Source organism: Streptopelia decaocto, assembly GCF_964273445.1.
Source record: "Streptopelia decaocto genome assembly, chromosome: 4".
Classification (NCBI taxonomy): Eukaryota; Metazoa; Chordata; class Aves; order Columbiformes; family Columbidae; genus Streptopelia; species Streptopelia decaocto.
In genome coordinates this window covers 31,039,344-31,062,952 of record NC_138658.1, presented here as the reverse complement: position 1 = coordinate 31,062,952, position 23,609 = coordinate 31,039,344, and the positions used below count along the sequence as shown (strand labels likewise).

The window sequence follows — 23,609 nt, the reverse complement described above, 5'->3', positions numbered from 1 at the left end:
CCAATAAAATAACTTATTGTTTTCCTATCTGGAGCTAGTGGTGCTGAAGGCTTGTGAAACTTGTCATGTTACTGTATTGCTTACAGTCCTTAAGGCTATTGTTTATATTATGGTATGTGTATTGCTAAAAGTTGATTGAAATTGAATTTCATGAGAAGGATTGCCTTGTCTGGGGTTTCATACACTGTGTATATTTTGGAAGCTGTCTGTCTTTTTGTTAGGTTTGAATTGTATGGAGAGTTAATAGGTTGAAACCTATCTGTTTGTTTTAGACTTTTTCCCAGCTCTATTTCTTCTTTCCTAAAATTCAAATGTCAAGAAAACTAGTCTTTTTGCCTTGTTTGGCTGCTTGGCATGGGAGAATCTGTGGAGGACAAGAAAAGTAATTTATTTTATGATGTTTCTTTACAAATGTTGATTAAATCAGAATCTGCTTACTTACTGCAAAGTAGTATGATCATATGCAAAACACTATTGGAAAACCTGCTGTAGGGCATTTACAGGAAGTAAGGTCTTTCAAAGTACTGATGTTAAATATTAGCAGATTGACTGGGAGGAGAAGAAGAAGTTGCATATTATCCAGAACAGAGTAATGGAACAGATACGGCACTTTCAGACACTGGAACTGCTTTCAGGTGTTCAATACTAGTTCACAGCGGCTTTCTAAATGTCTTGCAGAAATACTTAATCCTATGGGACTACAGTTCTGATTACTGTAGCAATATCCGCTTTTAGCTTTTCAGAGGAACCATGTGGTCTTAATGCAGTTCATATGTGGTTTAAAAACTATGTCTAGATATATGTCTAGCCTTTAAGGCATAAATGAGTGGGGCCAATTCTAGCAGAGTTCTTGGATGTTTGATTGGTCTAATGGAAAACATTGATTTAAGTACTACTGTAAGATATGAAGGTCTTACTTGTAAAAACGTGCAGCCGAATAAATATTTGTCATACAGTGAACAAAGGAAGGTATCTCTTTTTAGTCTTTCTGCAATGAAAAGCAAATGCACAAAATGAACTATGGGTGATTGAAACCTACTGAAAATACTGAGCACTCAGGTGTGACCCAGTAGAGGAGCCCACTCAGATTGATCTAACATTCATGCTTCCCTACTGTGAGACCCACAATAGTGATGATATCTTACCTGACAGGCTCTGAGATTTTGTGCAGTGTAGGATGTTTGCTTGTCAAGGACCTAATGCTAAATAGGATGAGACTTGCACTGCTCTGTATCGACAGGGCCTGGTGGTGAGCAGTTCTGGGACTGGAGAAAAAATGGATAGAGCTCTGTCCTTTAAGAACGGAAAGCAATTTGACTGTTTTACATAATAATATGATCTAAGTGGCTGGGGAAGGTTTTCAAGACTGATATATATAGTACTGCTAGCTAGTCAGTTGTTAGGAGTATTTGCTTGAACTTAATGTATTTTTAGCTTCCTGATGTTTACTTCAGAAAGGGCATTTTTTGAGAATGCCCATGTCTTCTGGCCAGTCTGTAGCTTTAGCCAAATTTTGTGGACTGATCAGTTTGGCACTCTTAATTTTGTGTACTTCTGGTATTTCTTAAATATTTGGTCACTATGCTGTGGACTAATGATGAGTTTACAAAACTGGCACAAGGTTCAAATTTTATGCAAAATATGTGAAAGTTTTTTGTCATGTTGGTGCTTCTTTAATTTTAAGAGTTTCAGCTCTTAGTAATGTTTTGATGTGATTGTGTGTGTTCCATTGGGTGTCTAAGATACCATCCCCAAGTTGTGTACTGTTGAAGGCTGGTAGGCACTGAAGTTCACTTCTGTAAAAGCCTGGATAAGGTTGTGTCTTGGATTCTGACAGTAGTTTTGTGCTTTGATTTTTTATTTGTTTTTCTTTTTTCTCTTTCCCTTCTTGTGCTCACCTCACTTAGTGGTGGGTGGAGAGCTGCTGCTAGGGTTTGAATCTCTTCAATGCATGTTTCTTCTGGTGCCAAAAAGAAAAACTAGTTTTGATTGTGCACGCCCCTACTGTTTCAGAAAAATGGTATATCCAAGACAGGTTCTAAGAAACTTTTAAGACTTTTCAGTCTGTTGCTTCCTGATTACTTTAGTGCACTGGCAAATAATGCATTCTGATAGCCACATAGCGAATTCTACATACTGTCAATCACCTGACTTCCACTAGGATTTTTTCTTTCCCCAAAACTTCACCTGGAAGAAATGGCTAGCATATGCAGTAGGAGATAGTAATTGGTCTTTTGTTTCTCTTAACACTTTTTCCTCTTAGGATGCTACTTGTTGACCTGATTTGCCTTCGTGGCTACTTTTGCTTTCCAAGGACACTGAAAGCAGGACTCTTAATCTGTCAAGTGGGATATCAGAATTACAGCTGACATTTATTTGAATAAAACTTGAAGTAGAAAGGTGAATTCATTCAGAGAAAAGTGAAATTGGGACAAAGCAATCAAAGCAGCTTTAAATTTGGGATATAGATGAAAACACGAATTGCTCAGACAGTAGGGCAGCAGTTAAGATTTCTAGATGTTCAATATATAGTTTCTAAGCATTCATTTTAGTTACTAAGTAGCTGCAGAATTGTTGCTTGCAAGGAAAAGGGGTGTGATTTAGTTGTGGTATAGTGAGACCTCAACCCATACCATCTACAAATGGGTTAAAAGTGTGGGGGGGTTGTTTGTTGTTTTGTTGTTTTTTTGCTTGGTTGTTTATTTTATTTTTTTTTTAAAGCTTGTTTGGTTAAAGGGTGTTCTATTCCATTTTGCATGCTAACAACATGCATGTTTCAGATGACTACTTGAACACAGTTGAGTGTGATTCTTAAGCCCCTGTGTGAAATGGGCACGAACTGACGTGTGGGTTTCCTCTCAACATCAGGAAACTTTTTTTCTTTTTTTTTTTTTTTTTACTGTGAAGGTGACAAATCTGGGCACAGGTTGCACAGAGTGATTGCAGAGTCTCTGTTCTTGGAGATTTGAAAAGCCATCTAGCCATAGTCCTGGGTTACTGAATGTCGGTGGTCTTCTTTCAGCAGGAGGGTTGTTCCAGATGATCTACAGAGGTCCCTTCAACCTCAACCATTCTGTGATTCTGTGAAAAAGGAGTGAAGGTTCATGGCTGCAAATAAATTAGATTAAATAATCACTAAGTGTATTGTCTTTAATTGCTACTAGCTCAAATAATTTTTTTTTTGGTAACTTAAGTGAAGCTCCTGGATGTCTTATATTTTGCACATTCATTGTGGAAAGCCCAAAGCTTCCTTTACGCAGCACAGCTTTTGGTGAGGATTGTGTACTTGGGGGTAGCATTCTGGAATGACAGAGCCATCTCTTGCATGATGCAAAAAAACCCCAGCAAACAGAAATCTGCAGTGACACTAAGATTTTTAAGGTTGCTGTCTAAAAGACTGCATTCTGCATATACTTTTGTTTTCTCACCATTAGCTGAAATGGAAAATTTTAAGTTAAAGTATTCTATCCAAAAAAGGAAACAGGAATATTTACTTAAGTCCAGGCAAGATGAAGGCTTTGAATTGCTGTTCATGTGGGCTGAACAATTGACCAACTCTAGCTCTTTCTCTAAGGGCAGAAGGATATTATCAGCCCACTGTGCTGCCTACAGGCTATGGAACTTTCTGCCTGTTCTCTCTCCCTGTGTGTGTTTAACCACCGGTAGGCAGAACTGGCACAGCAGGGAATGATTTTGTAGTGCTTCCTACATATAAAAAAACTAATCATAGTTAAGATGCACCTACTTATGGGGAAACACTTGTGAACAGTTACTGAGGGAGGAGGGAGCCTTTTTAAAAGGCATTATCTTGCCCTGCTGGAAGAGCTCTGGCTGTTGCAGTTATGCTTGTGGTTTTGGTTGTCTGGTTCAGATCCTTTCCCCCTACTTTACTTTGATTAGATAACTGTGATCTCTGGAACATCTAATGCAATCTTAACTCTAGAATACATGGAAGTATTTTGTAGTGTGTTGGGAAGTGAGGGGGGTGTGTGTATATATATATACAGACCAGGAGTCAGACTCTCTTGCTAAGAGGTTGAAATTTCAGTGAGCAAAGTCTAAAAGTACTTCTGGGGCAAACAATGAAGAAGTTGGTACAGGGAGACCTTGTTCATGCTGCTGCTTTGATTTCTTCTTGCTGCCTTGAAGCCTGTTTCTGTGAATTGTTCACCTAAGCTGAAGGAAAGTCTGACCTGTAAGCATTGTTTCCGTGTTTTACTGGGCCTCTGCTCAATTTAGTAGTTGCATCCTGTTACTGTAGGAACTGGTACAGTTTCTGCAGTTCATGAATGTGAGAGAACCTGCCTTTCATAGAGCAGATCTGTGTCAAGAAAGTGAGATGTTTGATATGGCTGTCCTTTGTCCCTGATGGACCAAGCAGTCACTTCAGCTGTAAAGCAAGAAGTGCCTCTTCTAGGAGCCATATTCCAAGGTATGTATAGCATGTATAGTCTCCTAGAATATATTAATGACCCCAGTAGTTGCTACCATTGCTTGCCTAATGACGAGGTAATAGAAACATGCAAGCAGGTGTGATGATTTAATCTAGGTTACATCACATTTGGCCGAAGTACCATTTCTTTACTAGAGGTAGCTTTCCTGTACTTAGAAATAACCATTTAAGACCATATGTCTGTATAAATTGTAAAACTCTGTATCTCCAGGAACTGACCTGCTGGATTAGTGTCATGGGATGGTTTGGATTGGAATGAACCTTTAAAGATCATGTAGTCCAACCCTCCTGCCATATGCAGGTTGTTTAAAGCCTCATCCAACCTGACCTTGAACACCTCCAGTGATGAGGCATCCACAACTTCTGTAAAGCTGGAACAGTTTTCCCAGAGAAGTTCAGGTAGATGACATCTGTAGCTTTTTTCCTTTGTCGACTGATGCAAACACTCCACCATAGAAATTTACCAAATTAATTAGACATGGTTTGCCCTTGATGTCTCTAATCAGCTCCATGTCTTCCTTGTGTTTTGATATTTCTTCCAGGAGGATGTGTTTCTTGATCTTGCTGGGCACAGAGGCAAGACCAACTGGTTGGTTGTTCTCAGGGTCCTCCTTCTTACCCATTTTAAAAATGAGTCCATGTTTCTCTTTTTCCAGTTGCTGGGGATTTGCCTGACTGCCATGACTTTTCAAATATGATTGACAATGGCTTGGCAACTACATCAGCCAATTTCCTCAGGACCCTGGGAATACATCTTACTGGGTCCCATGGATTTCAGTATGTTCAGGTTCCTCAGGTGGTCTTGAACCTGATCTTCACGTGAAATGGGAGGCACTTCATTCCATAGTCCCTGCCTTGAGGTTCAGGGGCTTGAGAGATATGAGAAGAGAAATTACTATTGCAAACTATGGCAAAAAAATTGGTGAGTACCTCAGCCTTCTCCATATCGGTTGTCACTAGTTTTCATGTCTTACTTATCAAGGGGGTTATGTTTTCTTTCATCTTCCTTTTCTAGCCAGCATTCCTGTAGAAGCCCTTATTATTTGTATCCCATGCCAAATTCAGTTTCAGCTGTGCCTTAGCTTTCCTGATTGCATCCCTATACATCTGGGCAGCATCCCTGTATTCTTCTGAGGATATGTCCCTTGTTTGACTGCCTGTCCACTTCCTTCTTACACTTCAGTTTGATCTTCATTACCCATGTTTGTCTCCTGCCTTCCTTGCCTGATATCTTACACGTGGGAATCAAGAGCTCTTGTGCTCTAAGAGAAGTGTCTTTAAAGCTCTGTTCAGCTGCTTTGCCCCTGAGGGTCCCATCCATTAATTCCTTAAAAAACTGAAAGTTTGTTGTCCTAAAATTCTTTGTGTAGCCCATATCCATCAAGGCTTTGAATTCCATCAGAACATGACCACTGCAGCTCAGGCTGCCACCAATCTTGACATCCCTAATTAGTTCATCTGTGGTGGTAGGCAACAGGTCTAGTAATGCTTCTGCCATGGTTGCGCTGTCACCTGGATTAAGACATTATCCTCAGTGCACTCCAAGAAATCTCCTGGACTGCTGACAGTTTGTGTCATTTTTCTGGCAGATGTCAGGGTGGTTGAAGTCCCTCAGCAGGATCAGAGCCTGTGAGTGTGATGCCTCGTGTAGCTGGAGTAAGAACTCTTCATCAACAAGCTTCCCTGGGTTGGGCAGCCTCGAGTAAACATCAACCATGAGGTTTCCTTTGTTGGCCTGCCTCCTGATTTTTACCCATGAGCTCTTAAGTTGTTCATTGCTGTTTTTCAAAGGCAGCTCTGTGGACTCAATCCATCTTTTTTACATAGAGGGCAACTGCCTGCTCCTCTTTCCTTGCCTGTCCCTTCTGAACAGTTTCTGGCTGTTGATTGCAGCACTCCAGTCGTGTGATCCTTCCCACCGTGTTTCAATGATAGTGATTAGATCATACCATTCCAGCTCCTCCTGTGTGCTACCTATGCTGTGTGTGTTGGTATAGAGACACTTCAGCTGGGTCATTGACTGTCACCTTTCTAGACCAATGCATCCTAATGTCTTTGAGCTATTTCACAGCTGTTTCCCTTTTGGTTTTTAGTGTATCAGCTGTCTCTGGCTTTTCTCTGTTGCTCAAAACTCCATCACTTTCCTCCACAACTTGTCTGCTGCTTTCTCTTCCTGTCAAAACTCTTGTTTCTGTCTATGCAGTTGGAGAGCACTGTTCTAGTTCCCTTTATAATTTTTTTTTTTTTTTCAGCATACCGAGGCCTGGCATTGCTTTTGTAAGCTTCTTTTCATCTACTTCGTACTACTGTGGTCAACTAATTTGTCTCTTGCTCTGTTTGTCCCCAACAAAGAACAAAACCAACATGCTGGTTTGTTGGGAATAAAACCGCTGTCTGGGGTAATGGGAAACTGGGATGCCCTGAACATGGGGACTAGGAAACATAAAATGATGGGAAGTGCTTGGAGCTGGCATTGACTTACCAGGACTTTGGCTAGGGATGTTAAATATACTCTTAACTGGAACAACAAAACGATCCTTTTCAACTCATGTCACTGGCACGTGTTCCTGTACTGTCATTTCTTGTGCCAACCGGAGCATGTAATGTCATCGCATGATGAACTGGAATGGGCGAGTTATCATTTTTCTAATCTGCCTTTTTGCCTGACTGAACACTTGCAGCAACCCAAAGCAGGGTGGGAAATACAGCGCTGGGGGCGGTGATTCTGCCAGCCTGGTTGGTCTAGGTGAAACTCTAGCCTGTGACAGTGCTTCTTTTGCTGTGGGGACCAGCTTTATAATTCTTTTTTAATTGAAAGGGGGAATAAAGGCTGCGTGTTCTTCTGCTCTCTACCTTGAAGTGTTGTCTGTTCTCATCCTACTAAAGATGTTCCTTATTGCCCTGTAGTTTGATGTTTGGACCCTTGCTTTTCCCCTTCAAGCTAAGCACTGTTCTGCACAGTCCATTTGACCCGGGGATGTTGAGACTAGCTGGATGTAATTTTTCAGCTTAGTGAGGTCCTTAGCCTTTGCCTCAGACAAAGCAACTCTCAGCCTGGAATAGTCTACTCTACTTGTCCATCTGAGCAATAGAAGCCTGTAAAGCAGCTGTGGTAATGCAGATCTTTGAAGTCTTCAGAAATAAACTGTTTGCAGATACTTTAGTTGCTGGAAATCCAGTGTTCTGCAACTTTTCCTTATGTGTCCTACCTGCACTCATGGGGTCTTCTATTGTATTTCTCCTTGAGTTCCCTTAGGGTTTAATTGCTCACCCTGCCATTATTCTTCCTCTTTGCTGCTTCTGCATGCTCTTCCTTTTCTTTTCTCTCTCGGTCTCTTCTACCAAATGTATTCCTGTCCTTCTATCCCAGAACTGCCACCTGGTTATCATCTCTTCTTACCAGTAAACCACCTGCAGTACTTCCAGATATTCCTGGTTATAGCCTCTAACCTACCCTGACTCTGAACTAAGTTCTTCTGTGTGCTTAGCCTCTCTGGTCCATAATCCTATCTAGATTCAGCTTTGATGGCTTTCACTGTAGAGGGCCAGTCAAGAGCATAGGACCTGCTCCTCTCCTTTTTTCCAACTCCTGGTAGCTGAGCTGGCAGTGGCATTTGAGGCCATGAATGTCATCAGCTTAAATAGTGATACTCAAACCTTTAGAGCGGTGTGCAGCCCCTGTAGTATTACGGCCCCTCTTGCTTTCACCTTGCAGTTCTGTTGGCTGGTGGATATAAACTTTTACTCATGCAGCCAAGATCAGGACTGCTCAGCGATTAAAGTTAATCAGTGATCTGTTATGGGGTTAGTTTTATTATCTGTATCTTGTATATTCGATCTTAGTGGTTTGATTTACATGTAGAAGTAGTTGAGGGAGAAGATGCATTTAGCATTGGCTGAAAACAATTAATAGTTTCGATTCCAGGGTGTTGTCTAGGTGTTTTCAGAATGTGGGGGTAAATGAGCACATTCTGTTTATTGTCTAGTATAACTTGGAAACATCCTGTATGGGACTAGTACTGAGGTATAGGTGTGTGTGTTCCTGGCACATAAAGTTAGTGAGAGACTGGCCAGCTTTAAAGGTTTCCTTTAGGGAGATGGAAGGTAGTGCATATGTTGTGAGTCAAAAGGAGGGCTTTTTCTTAAGCTGTTTTCTCTGTACCTTGATACTTTGGGAGTAAGTAGACACAGCTACAGTAATATGGTTTGGAAAGGACCTTTGGAGGTCATGTCCTAGAAGGTGAAGTTGAAAAAGGGGGAAGAAAGGAGATATACTGAAGCTAGGATAGCTGGAAGGGACCATGAGCACAAGGCAGTGGGACACAGGGATAAAAGAACTGGTAGAGAGAGAGGAGACAATGGTAGAGCTGTGAGGAACTGAATATTCTGGAAATGTAACTAAAAGCAGTAGGCAGCTTTAAGTACAGATACTTCTGGAAGGTTCACTCAACAGTCAAAGGCTTGGATGTACCTTTTTTGTACTTAATGTGCATCCTGTTTAAAAACAACTGTGAACTTTTCTATCAGCATTCCTGTAAATATACTCAAAGTTTGTGGATGTTGAGCCTAGACAAACAGCAACAGAAATACTCCAGCTTTTGATTGTGACTAATATTGGAGCAGCCAAATTGATTTTTTTTTTTTTTTTTAAATTCCTATTCTGTTTACATTATATTTCTGTCTTTCAATCAAAATGTTTTCCTTTGGTGGCCTTCTGAGGCAGTGTGAAGGAGGTAGGGCTAAGTATTTGGGTGATGATTTGTCTGTAGACAAACTCCCTCACCCCCCCCCCTTTTTTTTTTTTTTTTCTTTTAGTAAACCTTACTTCTCCCTTGTTGCTGTATAGCTGCTGGGGAAGGTATTGCCATACGTTGCTGTTGAAGATGTGAAGGCTGAAACTGCCAAAAGCAAAAACGTTTGTTCTTGGTGGGTTTATTATTTGACAGCCAAATGAGGTAGTGTTGGTTAGCTTCACAGTTCAAAAGCCCTATGCCAGAAGGCTGTAGGCCAGGAGTTTCATTTTAGCATTCATACTGCTGTAGCAAGTTGGCGGTAATCTGTAATGAATAGTTGTTGTAGTTCATGCTCTGTGCAGTACTGTAGCTTTTTTTTATTTGGTGGGAAGAATGTGGCCTTTCTTATTTCTAGTACTGATCTGGGTCTAATGGCAGTGTAATTAAATAAACCATTTCAGATGGTATGTGGAGGTCAGAAACTGATCTATTTTGTCAGTTGCAGTGAGGGTAAAAATATAATTTTGTACCAAGCACAGTCTAGAGCTTGTTTGAGAGTAAAGCTTACAGGACTTTGATGGCCATGTACAATATGAAGATTCAACTATAAGAAGGGCTTCTTTACACCATTAGTACAATATGGTCTGTAGGAAGGCAAGGATAGCCAAGTAATGGTATTGCTAGATTAAGGGCTCTGCCTGCAGTACAGGAAAAAAACACCCCCCAGTGTCCCCACTGTCTGGAAGAAACAAACCAGCATATCAAAATATGCTAATCAACAGGGTTCCAGGAGTGAATTTGTGTGTATGCTACCCTTATGCTTGCCTGTTAACAGTAGTCTCTTGATAGAAGCTATTGCCACATTTCTTTTCCAGGCTGCTCAGAAACCATCCTCTAAAATAATTGTGTAGTGTTTGAAATCCAAAATAGCTACGATTAGCTAGAATGGCTTATTCTGTTGTGCTTCATTAAAAAGGGAATGTTTTGCTCAAACAGGAGATATATCTTGACATTTTTACACCTTCTTGGTGCATTGAAAAGGAAATTTAGAGAGACACACTGTGTCTAGATCTCAAACACCCTGTGGTTAGAAGAGACTTTGTGTTGGGCTGAAGTGTTAAAGGTTTTGAACAAGCAAGGGAACATTCAATTAAAAGCTACCTGTGGTTTGCTGGGTATAAAAGTACAGCTGCATTACACTGATAGGCTAAACATCAAGTGCTGGATCTCTTTTGTTAATTCATGCTAATGACAACATTGCTCACTTGGATACCTTTTTGTAAGATTATGTGCTGAAAAAAGTATGGAGAGGGTAGAACCAAGTAGCCAATAGAGGAAATATAAGATTGCCTTTGTGACCTGAATTTACTTCCTTTATTCATCTGCATCCTAATACAGTCTTTATATGGTTGGTTTCTCCTCCCAAGATGCTACTGCATTGATTTCACAGGGTAGATCTGTCTAGGTCTGAATAAGGGACCTGTCTGCAGGATCATACCCTTGGCTGTTGGAGGGGCTGTATGGAGAGTAGGATGAGTGATTGCAGAGACAGGAAAGATAAGTCTCACGGTTACAGCAATTGAGTTCTGACAGGGTCTTCTTCTCAACCTAGTTTGGCCACTTCAGGTGCATGTTCCACAAGCAGTCACTAATTCAGGGCATTTGCAGGCAACCAACTTCAGCACTGTTAGTAAATTTTTAGTGTATTATTTCCCTAGGTTTTTAAAAACTAAGAACCTGACACAGAAATAGCATGTTTTAAGCCATGCCATAATTGTTCATGGTTCATTAGCATGACTGAACAGGTTAGATACGCTGCATTATCCTTTGTCATTTTAGCCTGGAGAGGAGCTGAAAGGAGTACTGTGTTGTCATCTTCTGTGTGTGCCAGCAGAAGTAGCAGAGGAGCGCTCTTGTTTGCTTTGCACAGGACTGAAGAATTAAGAGACTTGAAAAATCTATTATTCTGTTTTAGCCTTGAGCTCAGGCAGTTGCAGGTCCCTTTGACATCTCTACACCTGCTATCTCTCATTTTTCAAAATCACCTTTCGTGTACCCTAACCTGCCTCAGCTTTGCTTCACGTGATAGTCCAAACTTCCAGTTATTCCTTTCTACTGGTCGTTCTTCCTGGACTTTTTATCTGAGCTATCTTTTCCCCTGCCACGTCATCTTCTTCAGTTCTTTCCCCTAGCTCCTTGTCTCAAGGTTTTTGCCATGTGAGTCCTTCACTGTCTTCTCACCCAGCCTGTACCGTTTCATTGTGTTCTACCACCTGCTTTCTCTTGATAGACAGTTCCTGGTTCCCTCTTTTAGGGTCCTGCTTTTACCCTAATGCCTTTTGTGACAAATGGCTTCCCTCTCCTCCAGTATTTGGATTCTCTAGCATTCATCTAGCATAGTCCAAGAGAACAGAGACAGGATATACTGAACATGTCTTTCCATACTTACTTTCTGTACTGCCTGCTGTGTTTAAAAAATGGGCAAAAAGTCCTCCTGCTAGAGTGTGCTTGACTGGCTTGTGAGGCTGGCTCGGAGTCAAACCTGTCTGTGAGTAAGATCTCGACGGGGGTGGTAGCATATATAGCACAGATGGCATCTTCAGAAGTGTTCTTAACAAGCTTCTCTGAGCACGTGCTAGCTGATTATTTTTTTTTTCCCCATTTTGGTGTCTTTGTCTTGGCATAGGGAAAAAAACAACCACCAAACAAAAAACCTCCTAGGAAAATCCCAATCTGCCCATTTGAATCTTCTTTCAAAAATGTGGAACAACTGCACCTTCTTGGCAAAGCATAAAATAAGTCAATTTACTTCATTAAAGCATCAGACTTCGGGAAAAATTCAGCTTCGGACAAGCAGGTAGCATCATACCCTGTAAGGTGAAATATATGAAATTTAGCAATGTTAAAAGCATATCAAGTCAGAATTGTATAAGAAAAGAGATTTGAATAAATAATACTAACAGTTAAAATTTTAATTTTGAAAAAGTTTAGTTCAGCCTTTTGCTGATTAAAGTGATATGTGTAATATAATACTGGTAATTACTTTTGTTCTGGCTTGGGTTACGTTTTTTCTTGGAGAATCCTGTCTGTGAAGTGGTTTTTGTACCCTTAGTGACAAGGGTACAAAAGTGCAAGTGTTTCTTTGTCTTGACTCCTTCAGTCCCACTGTATCTCAACAGACATGGTTACATGAACAACCATAAATATCTGCTGCTCTTCATTATTTGTCTCCTTGACATTGAGTCTCTGCACCTCTGAACGCTGTCCTGGTATTCACACTTGTGCCAAGTGTGTAATTGTTGCTCTGAAATTGTGATATGTTCTGCTTATTTTGCACAACATTTGTGAAAATGGAGAACTGGAACCCTTTTTGTTAGGCCTCCAACCTTGCTGTGGATGTTGTTTTCCAGTTCTGTAGAAAATGCCTTGATCTAGGGAGGGGGTGGCCTGAATTGCATTGTTATTACATTGTTTCTGATCAAAAGAGTTTAGAGGTGAAATAGTGCTTTCCTTTTTTATAAGCTTTTCTAGATGGTAATTTACTGTATCAATGCCTTCCTATGCATTCTGAGTATTTTTATGTACTTGAATTTTTATGTGTTCATAGGCTTAGTAGAAAAAAGAAATACCAATGAGAATAATAGCTTCTGAACATCCAGACTGCAGGGTACCAGGTTACACATCTTACCCTATTTGTTACACTTCTTGAAGGCGAACTGGTATGCTGTGGTTATGATTTTGTGCACAAGTGATGAGCTGGAGTATTACTGATTTACAGAGGCGGAGTGACTGGGGATATTCAGCAGGAAAAGGAAGAGGAATGGTAACAAGCAGCAGTAGGGGTAGTAAAGGCAGGAGCAGGTTCCACAGCAGATTTCCCACTGTGAGGCAGTGAACGCACAGCTTCCCAGCTGGCTGTCAGCAGGAACCCAGAACTGAGTATTGCAAGAGATTTGGGGTGCATGTTTATCATGCGAAGTCATGTGATCTTACTATATCTTAACTTGCCAACTTAACCTTACTCTGGAGAACATCCTTTGCTGCAGTGCTTAAAAAGAAAAAAAAAAAAAAAGAAGATAAAAAAAAAAAAAGGAGGGAAAAAAGAGAAGGGAAAAAAAAAAGGCAGAAGGAAAAATAAAATTGTGCGATGTGTGTTTATGCCTACATCATGCCGAGGAGACACTTAACAGTAAATAATCTCTGTATCCCTGAGGTGAGATACTGTTTCTGCTTTCCCTGCACAGTGCTGCTGCAGCACGGAGCTGATCCAAACATTCGGAACACTGATGGGAAATCTGCGCTGGATCTGGCAGACCCTTCAGCAAAAGCTGTACTCACGGGTAAGAGGCATACATCTCTCAGTAGCATTACCTGTAGTTGATTTTGTGTGCATAAGTTTAGCATTGTTAGAGCCTTCTACCTTTTTGGATTTTCTGTTGTGTAAGAGCACTTTAAAACTGTCTTTTACCAGATTTCATATTGATGTAACTGTCATTTGTTTGCTATGCTGCTATAGGTTTGCTTATTCTACTTATGCTAATGCTATGATTTTTCTGTTATTATATCATTCATTGTTTACTGTGTTTCTGTGTTTTGTTTTTCTTTTTAATTGCTATCAAATATACAGATTGAACAGGAGCCCCAAACCCCTGCAAAAAAAAAAAAAAAAAGAAAAAAAAAAAGAAAAAAAAATCAGGTCGATTATTTTAAGACCTTCACTGTTGAGCAAGCAAGGACATTTGTATAACTACAGAAGTACCTGTGATCTGAAAGATGACCTGGTAATGATTGCAGAGATCAATAGTTACGTTATATTTTGCTGCAGATTCACATGCTACCCTTTCCTTCCTCTTCCTTGTTAGTCATTTTATGTAAAACTCTTTCTTGCCCACCATTCTTTTCCTTTTTAGGGTCATTAGCTGATGAACAGTATGTTTCATGAAAATATTCTACAGATACAACTTTGGGTTTACACAGCTTTTTAAAAAAAAAAAAAAAAAAATTAACTGTTGTAGCATACCAGTAAGCATTAAAAGTATAATATAATAGCCTGTCAAATCTGTATTGAGAAGTACATGGTCCTCTGTGCTGATTTTGACATCTAGGAAATAATGTTTAGAACAAAGTAATCTTTGATTTAAAAATATATACAATTAGATTTATAGAAAGGGTTTCAGCAGTTGAGGTTCATTTGAAGAAATAGCTATTTTTCTCCTTTGCCTTTATTTCTGATATTCTCTCTCTTTTTATTGACAGCTTAATTTATAGGTTATGTGCTATGCAACACCCATATTCTTTCTTCAGATTATGTTCAGAGCACACCAGCTCCCTTCACTTTGTCAGAAACATTTCCTCATCACCTTTTTCCAGTGTGCTGACTGCTCTACATAATTATCTACAGCTCTGCAGTGATTTGAGAGTGCCTTTGGAACAATGCACTTTAAATACATATGATTTTGTTTAATTACTCAGTGTCAAATTTAAACACGTTCCTACAGTAATGTTAGCTGTGCTAGGCACATTAATCTGACTTTCGGCTGTTAATGGGTACAGTTGTACAGATGCTGAGGCTGGAAAGGGCACCAGGGAATCAAGGTACCAGAAAGGTGTTAATGGGGTTCCAGGCTGGGAGCAGATCTTCAGGCTGCACCCTAAGGTCAGTTTCAGAGGATAGCAGGAGACTTGTGAAGTCACCATCACAGACCTTCCTCTCTGCTTCACTGGGTTCTCGGGGCACTAGATCTCCACCTTGTGCTTTGGGTGACAGAGAGGGCAATGTGTCACAGCAAACCAGCGGAGGCAGATTAGAAGCAGCCTGCTGAGAGTGTCCTGCCAAGTGCAGCAAGTGCCCTGTGTCCCTGGCCTTACTCTAATGCCTCGCACACGAGCACCCATTGAGTGGAAGCTTCTGCAGCTGGTGGATGTTACCAAGTTGCGCATATAAACATGCATGCACAGAGCCCCTTCGGCTGCTATTTGTTTTATTGTTCATAACAAGAGGTAGTGTTTGTATGTGCTTATTCCTCCCAGCAATAAAATCAGCTTTTGGTGTTATCAGCTTTGTCCTCAAGGTGGCTCTTGGCTACGCTGGGCTCTCTCTGTGCTGTGCACCTGAGCTCCAAGCTGTGTAAACAGGGTTTGATTCAGGCTTTAGCTGCTGTATGATTCAGAATAACTGAAAAAGCTGACACTAGATGCCATTTAAATGGAAGCTTTCTATTAAGAGCTTAATTTTTTTGGATGCTGCCCTGCTTTCTAGTATCACTGTTAGGCTGCTGCTTTCTCGTGCGTTTTCCATATGTTGTTACCTTCAGGTCTTGCTTCATCCCTCTGAAGAAAGGGGCTTAAGGGATTTCTTAGGATCTATCTGGCTTGGGATAATCTTTAGCTACAGCAATGCTTTGCAATTAGGTGCATCAGTACTTAAAGGTATTATTGGATTAAGGATGAGTAGGATGTATTAACTTAATTTGCAGTATTTAATGTTGAATGCTGGGATTTTAGAAACACCCATATTTAGAGCTTTTAAAACCAGAATGATTCTGAAAAAACAACCTATAGTTGTTGCTGTATTTGCATCTCTAGATGGCACGCATGTCAAGGCTGATCTCATGATATCATTTTGGGTTCCTTTTTCTATCAGTGTCTATGACCATAATAGACTTTTCCACATTGCTGCTGTTGGAGAACAAGGTTCCTCGTACTACTTTTTTGACCAAGTATTTGCATAAGTTCATGCACTGGTGTTAATCACTTTGCAAATGAACTGCAATTATAGTCTTTGACCTCCAACTTAGAAAAAGTGAACAGAACACTTGTTGGAAATTGATTTAGTTTTTTCAATTTGACAAAGAATTCTCTATGTGTTTTAAAAGGAACCTTCCTGCTGTGTAAAAAGCGTTTCTGGTGTTCTGGCAGCAAATGCGGAATCCACAGTAATTTGTTCTTTTCTGTCTGCCAGTCTAGAATAATGTAGAGTGTCTTTTTCTCCTGAATTACAGAAAGATATATCATGCAGTACTTTTTTGCATTACTTGCAGCCATTTCTTGCAACGTTTTCTTAAACAGTGTGTTTTATAAAGGATACATAATACAAGTGAAAGGCTAATATTTTTATGGAAATAGACTTTGGAAATTTCTTTGTAGGTTAAAGTGAATTTTATAGGAATTAAACACCCAGTTCCACCTTCTTAAAAAAACATGTATATAAAATTAGGGAATCTGCTTTTTACTACTTGAACAGGAGAGCGGTCTTTTTTTTTTCCCATTTTGCAAGATAAGCAGCACTCGTGTGAGCCAAACTCTTCATGACCGAGGGGGTGAATATTTTTTTCTTCTTCTTCCTTAGCATCCCTTGCTGTTCCTGAATCTGGTTGTCAGGAAGAAGATTGTAATTCTTTTTTTCTCTAGGCTGAAGTGGTAGTACAGACTCCAAAAACATATTGCATCTAAACCACAGAGCTGTTACACACATCAGATTAATATCCTAGTTAATTTTATTTTAGTTTAATTGCCTTGGGGGGTGTGGTTTCTGAGATGGGGACTCATCTTTATTGCCATACATAGCACTGTGGGACTCCCATCCAGAACAGGGCCTTTGGGAGCTTTTGCAGTCATATTAGTCTTCATTATTCTCCTACCCTGCTTATTGCCTATTTAAACATTAATATCCTTTTATATCTTTCCTGCACAGCATATGAAGAGCCAACAATATTGTTAATGATTTCTGTGAATGATTTGTTTTGATTTTTCATACAGTGATGCCTTTTTGGCAATTGCCCATATTATCTGCTATTTGGAAATGCTTTCTTTACGTGAATGGTCATTCTTTATACTTGAGCAGTTTCCAAAGCTGTTAGCAAGACTGAAGGCACTTTGGTTAGATAACGTCCTTGACAGCTCCATGCCACGGTTTTGCAAAATTGGTGTTGGTTGGTTTCAAGGATTACTTGCTTGAAACAGGTCAAAATGAAAAAAGTTTGGAAACTGCTGCATCTTCAGATTGAAGTAAGATTTTTGGGGTATGAAATAACGTCTTGTTACTAGAATCAATTTTCAAAGCTAAACAAGACTCTGATCTTTCCACTTAATATGGAAATAATGTCTTTTACAAACAAAGTGCTTGGGTCCTATTGAACATTTCTCACTTCTGTGTTTTGGATGTGAAGGACAGCTTGATGATTGAAGGTTCCAGAAGTGTTAATGAGGATTCATGTTTTCATCTGTTATGTCAATTTTTTGATTAAAATGGGGAGAGCATAGTCCATTTATTGAAATATATTTGCACAATTTTTTTAAAGTGAACTGCCATCTAGGCATAATTTACCTGCAAGGAAGGGAAAAATCTGATATTTCACTACAAAAAGTTTACTGAACTTTAGAGAATGAAGAATGGATCCTAGGTACAATTCATCCATTTCAAAATTAGCAGGAAGAGAATAAATTACTTTACTTTGGGTTATTTTTAGTGTGGCACCTTTACAACTTGACCATCTCAGATCCCAGACTCTTTCCTTCTGGGTTGGTGGTTTTTCCTTTCAGGTACTCTTAGGATTTTGAAGGCATTCTGGGTAGACACCAGCACTTCATTTTTGGGTGGTACCAACCTCCTCCCCACTTCCTTTTGTTGATCTAATATAGTGTACTCCAAAATCAGATCATTTGGACAAGGTGTAGCTTCTGTCTTCTAGAAATTGTATAATCAACATTAGTATAAAAGGAGTTTTAACGGTAAGGAGGGCAGATGCTGCTAGAATGGTTTGGACCATTTATCTGGGTCATTGTCCTTTCTGACAGTGCCACTGGGTTCTGCTGCCTTAGAGAGAAGTGCGAGAAACCCAGCAGCTGAGGAATATCCTTGCCTTGCAGAAACTCCCACCTGATTTCAAATAGGCTGTTGGTATATGTCCTGAAGCAGGAGGTCTGAAGAGCCTTCCCCAGCACTTGTTTGTGCTTTGAATATTGCGGGGGGAGGAGGGTGGGGCTGGTTGTGTTTGTTTGGTTTTGTTTTGTTTGTGATTCTTATTCGTTTAGCACCCAGGTATGTCTGCTCTCTTTTTTTTACCAAGGCCTTCTCAGGGGAAAGCAAGACGTCTGCTCTAGTTCACTGGTATTAGTCTCACGTGGTGCTTTTACGTTTGGAGTCTGTAGGGGTACTTTACGTCTACTCTCTGGAGAACTGTAAGGAGTATCAGTTTTCCTTCAGGAGTGCCAGGGCATTGCTCATCCAGCCTTTGGAAAGACGTGGGCAAAATGTACTTGTGGCACAGACCTAATGTGAAGTCTACCTTTTGGATGGCCCTCATCTAGGAGCTCTAACTATACAAATGTGTAAGTCTTGTCTCAAGTTCTTAGAGAATATTATAATTGTGGCTATCTTGTTATATTTGTAAATACATAATTAAAAAATCTTATTTAAACTGTGGTATAGTTCCCACTTTCCTCTTTGAAGGAAACGTGTTGGTTGCTTGGGAGGTCGGGAAGGAAATGCTTTCCTTTCTCAGTTCTGGCATGGTCACGTTTCAGTTTCATTTCACATTTCCTTGTTTTCACATTGAGAGGAAAGAGGAAGAAACAGTCCTCCTTTGTCCTAGATGCCATGCCATTCGTGCTTCTGTTATGTTGCCACCTCAGGGAAAGCAGTCCTTGTTCTTTAGACTGTCTGCATACGAAGTATCACTTTGGTGAAAATGAAGTTTCACTTCAGTGACACTACCAGTGTCACTGAGTCTCTTTCCACTTGCCAGCACTGCATTTTTCTTTCAAGATAGAATATCTTGAGTTGAACACAGTGCTCTGGTATAACATCCAGTTGACTTCCGTAGTGATGATTTAATAGCTTTCTTGGCGTTTTTTTATGCCAGGTTTTTTTCAGGTTAAGTTTGTTTTTTATTACCTCTGTGTTTGCAGAAGAGCTAGGAGTTTTATGGAAGCCTCCAAAGGAATTCTGAATTCTTAAGTTTGTGGCTTAGGTTCTAGTATAATTTCAGATGATGTATATTACATATGCAGTGCTTATTGTTTTAGTTTGGCAGTTCTCCTTTTGTCTACCCATTTTATTGCCCTTCAGTTTGTTGTAGTTCTTTCTAATTTCTTCAGTTTTCTCTGATAGCTGGATGATTTAGATGTTTCATTCAATGCAGTAGATTATTTAACAAAAGTTCCAGTGTGTTTTAGCACAAAGTAAACAAGTTATTCCTGCTTTTAAGTGTCTAATCCTTGAAACTACTGATTCTGATTCCATGACTACAAAATTTCATTAATCTCTTAGTGGAGGACTTATGCAAGGATTTATGTGAGCCAGTATGTAGTTCTACTGCCTAAATTTTCTGTTTCCATGCCTTAATGTGCTTGGATTTTGTCCTACTGTAACTTTAGCTCTGGATGCTCTTGTTTTGTAGGGCTTAGTTTTAGGATAATGAGCACTTCTCCTCTCCTTCCTCCTGCTCCCTGTTTTAGACATGAATGCTGTCATCCTCATCTTCTGTTTCTTGCTGTGTTGTATCTTGAAATAGCTTATTTGGAACGTGGCTGGTTAGATCAGACTGCGTCCTCCTTGTTTGTATCCTCTATTTAGGCAAGGAGTTAAAATCCTGTAGTCTGCTGTGGAAATCCTCAAGGAAGAAGGGGCCATGTGGGAGTCAGGACTTGTGCTTTTATGAAAAGCATGGGTTTGATTTACACCCTCCCTTTTGCCAGATTTTTCAGTCTCTCAGCTTTCCTTTTTACCATGATACCCATTTAGGAATATTTAGTAACAGCTCTTTGAATGGAGTCAAACTCTTAACTTGTCAAAGGAACAAATTATCCCTTCAAAGCTTTCATGAAGCACCTAACTGCAGTATTTCAGCTCTCTTGATTCTCAGCTCTGCTATTATATAGAGTTTTGGATGCTTTGAAAGCTTTCAGAAACCTATGTACACAAATTTATTTAGTTGATACTACACACTGAACTTAAAAAGAAAAGCTTCTTTTGACTTTGATGTTGTTAAAGACTTCTTGTTATTCAAATGGACAGAATAAGAAATAAGATAACTAAGCCTTGTAAGTGAAGAGCCCAAAATGTATTTCCATGCCCTAGGAAAAATAATTGCAGAAATGTGTAAGAAGTATTTCTGTTTCCATAGTGCATCAGAGCATTCATCTTCTTTTTGTTTCTTTGCCTTGAGCATGGACCAATCTTAAATAAAGCAGATGTCCTGCAATTAAGATTTAGTTTGTTGTGCCATCCTTATTCATATACTGAACACAGGCCATTGTTTTGCAGAGAGTGAGTCAGGGATCGTGCAAGAGGGGAAGTGTGGTATGATCATAGCGGAATGAACATATATGCAAGTTGAGTTTAGTGTGCACTGGAAATCAACCAGATATTGCAGGGGAATGTGTTTAATGTAAATAGACCCCTGTAGCATCACCTTTTTCAGACTTTGCCCAGCATTGATTTGCCTAGGTGTCTTCTTGCCTCTCCGCTGACCTGTCTAATTCAAGCTGCATTCTTCAGCAACCTACAGTTTGGACAGGTGGGCTTGGATTTTCCAGATTTGTCATACTAGGTGTTTATTCTAACTTTGGATGATGTTCTGTCACACTTCAAGTCTCTATTCTGAAACACCTAGATGCTAGAATTTCTTCTCAAAGTTAGGAGAGGATCTATATTTTGTTCAAATACACAAAACATTATATATTAGTTTTGTGGACAGCACAAACACTCTTTGTCTTGTAGATGTGGTGCAATTCTTTTAGTATCATCTTAAAAATTAGATGGAGATAGGCAAGAAGAGTTTCAGCCTGAAGGATTCAAAGTTGGCAGAATTACAATGGAAACGAGTCTTTAAATCATAGATGCTAAATAACTTTTAGTTTCCTAGCAGCTATCAGCATTGCTACCAGCTCTGTCTATGATGAGTATATTGAAGGGAGTCATATTTCTTGGATGCAGCTTGTTTTGCTTTCATGTGCTTCTGAGCTTAGACCACCTACATTGAAGTCTTTCGAAATGAATTTCAGGGTGTAGGGGATTTTTTTGTAGTTGTAGAAATATGTAATGGAAATGGAATTGACCCAACTTATTGGTTGAGGTGATCTGATTCAACAGGCTCAGATGCAGTTTACATTTCATGTGGCCATGGGTTAGTTCTTTGTTGTGCTGTACAAAACTTTCCAGAGGTGAACAAGGAGATATAAGCAGCTTATACTTAGTATCATGTAACTTACACCATCACTTCGCCTGGCCTGTATTGACAGGCCAAGTGCCACAGGTCTGATGTGGCTCATGTTCTGTGCCTTGACATGAGCCTGGTGTCCAAACAGTGAGACCATCCACCGCGCTTGTTCTGCTGAAGCGGCAGCACATTGAGGAGAGGAGAGAAGGGGAGGAAGGTGACCTGAAGCAAATACCTGTGACTTCTTCTCTGTTGGACAAGTTGCAAAGAATAATCTGAGCCTGTAACGGACTCAGTTTTCTTTCTACAAATATTCCATGTGTCCCTCTACAGTTGACTGTAGCACCATTTGGAGTCTGAACGTGGAGGCTTGGTGCATATATCTCAAAGAGTGCACTGTGCATGAGTTTGAAATAGAACTGAATTAATGTTGTTTAGATTGTTTAGGTAGCACTAAAAAAAAATATTAAAAAATCTTAGATTTGTTCAAGTAGCTGGACATTTCAGTTTTTAAATTTGTGTGGTGCCAGTATGTGGATCTATGACTGAAGAACATGGAAAGTTTAGTTTGAGATGGAGAAAATCAGTCTGAACTGTTTTTTGAAAACTTTGAGTACTTTTGTTTGTTGGAAATTTCAGACTCAACAGAAGATTTATTAGCTTCATTTCATGCTTTCTAACTGTTCATTGTGATAGTTAAATAACAATCAAGGCTGTTTCTGTGTGACGAGAGATCTCTTGTTATATTTTAATTTTCACAGAGAGGAATACGTATTAGCATTTAAATTGAAATTGCTAATTTCTCCTTGTGTATGTCCTTAGGGCTCGATCCTGCCAGATACTGAGCATTCTAGTTGTGATCCAGGAAAGATCTGATGTTAAACTGGGTTTTTTTCAGACATTTTAATGGCATTTGCTGAAGCAGGGCCACAATGTTCATCATCTCTGGTGTGAAGACAGAGACCTTTCCAATGAAGGTCTCACAGGGTGCTGCTCTGCTCTAGGGTACTATGAGTGACTTGAGGGCAGTGGCTGTTGTCTCCATCTTGTAGACAAAGCCTTGTTCCAGATTTTGTAAAATAAAGCAAATTACTTGTTTAAAGCATTTTTTTTCCCTGAATGCAGTTATTTTAGGAGAAACATAATATGTGGGTATAAAGGAATAATGCAGGTCAAAGCAGTATTTCACATCAGAGTAATAAGCAGGCAGACTCGTTATTTTGAACTTTCTATTTTTACTGTCTTCACGGACAAAGGAACACAGGCAGGTTTTTCTCTTTAAAAATTTAAGTTAAAGTTTATAAGCTGTGAGGAATGTGTCTTTAATGTGATGGTTGATGGCTCTTTTTGGAACTATTGTGTCCAGGTATGAAAAGGTGGGTCCTTCAGACCTCCTGTGTCTGTATGAGTCAGCCCTTTTTGTGCGTCTGTCCAACATAGTTCCTGGCTACAGGGTGTCTGTCTTGGCGCTCTACGTAAAAATGTGGCCTTTAGTTCAAAGGCCTTTAGTCCTGGGATTAACGTGGGATCTCTTTCCTCTTTAGCTTTCCCCCACAGCCTCTTGTCATCACTGCAGTGCAGTCTCTCCTGCTTTGGGGCTGTGGTTCTTGGTGGTGTTGGCAGGAACCTCTGATGGTTCAAGGGTGTACACCAAACCTTGGAAATCATCCTGCCTGGATTGCCCTTCACTGCATGCAGCACAAGGGATATGCACAACAATAACCTTCTCTGTCTGCATCTATATTTGGTCCTCTTTTGCAGAAATGAACGTTGTTGCTTTTTCTTCTTAAGAGTTCAACAGTTCTTCTGATTTCATGACTGGAGTTCATTTTTCTACAGGGCTGTCACTTTCTTCCCATACTTACTGTTCATCCAAGGCCCATCTAACAAAGCTAATGGCTGTGGGGGGAGGGTGTGTGTGTGTGGTTGTGGTTTGGGTTTGGGGTTTTTTGGTAGTGCTTTTCTGAGGGTAGGGGAGGAAGAGGGTTTTACTATGTGTTGAGGCTATTGTCAGTCTCTTGTGGATGTATTAATACTATGTGGAGACTCGGGGCTATAGTTTTCTCTGAAATTAGATTGAATTTGTCATTTGTATATGGCTCTTTATCAGGCTGTCATGAAGGTTCAAAGTTTAATTTATAATACAACAAAAACCAACTTTGTTAAGACTTATGCTAAACCTCTATGTAATCACGTTGGAGGTGATTTTAAAAAGTATGACCTCCTTGGGAGGTAAGAAGTCGTTTATGCCTTTGAAAATGC

At 39.9% G+C, this 23,609-nt stretch overlaps 1 protein-coding gene across 3 annotated transcripts in view; it reads left to right on the top strand.

The window, feature by feature from the left end:
- The window catches only part of TNKS (tankyrase), a 148,601-nt gene that overhangs the window by 28,316 nt on the left and 96,676 nt on the right, over window positions 1-23,609 (top strand). For all 3 annotated transcript variants that reach the window (XM_082051952.1, XM_082051951.1, XM_082051950.1), the window contains exon 3: window positions 13,431-13,526. In XM_082051952.1, coding sequence (XP_081908078.1) covers window positions 13,431-13,526 — 96 coding nt within the window. The remainder of the gene's footprint in view (window positions 1-13,430; window positions 13,527-23,609) is intronic.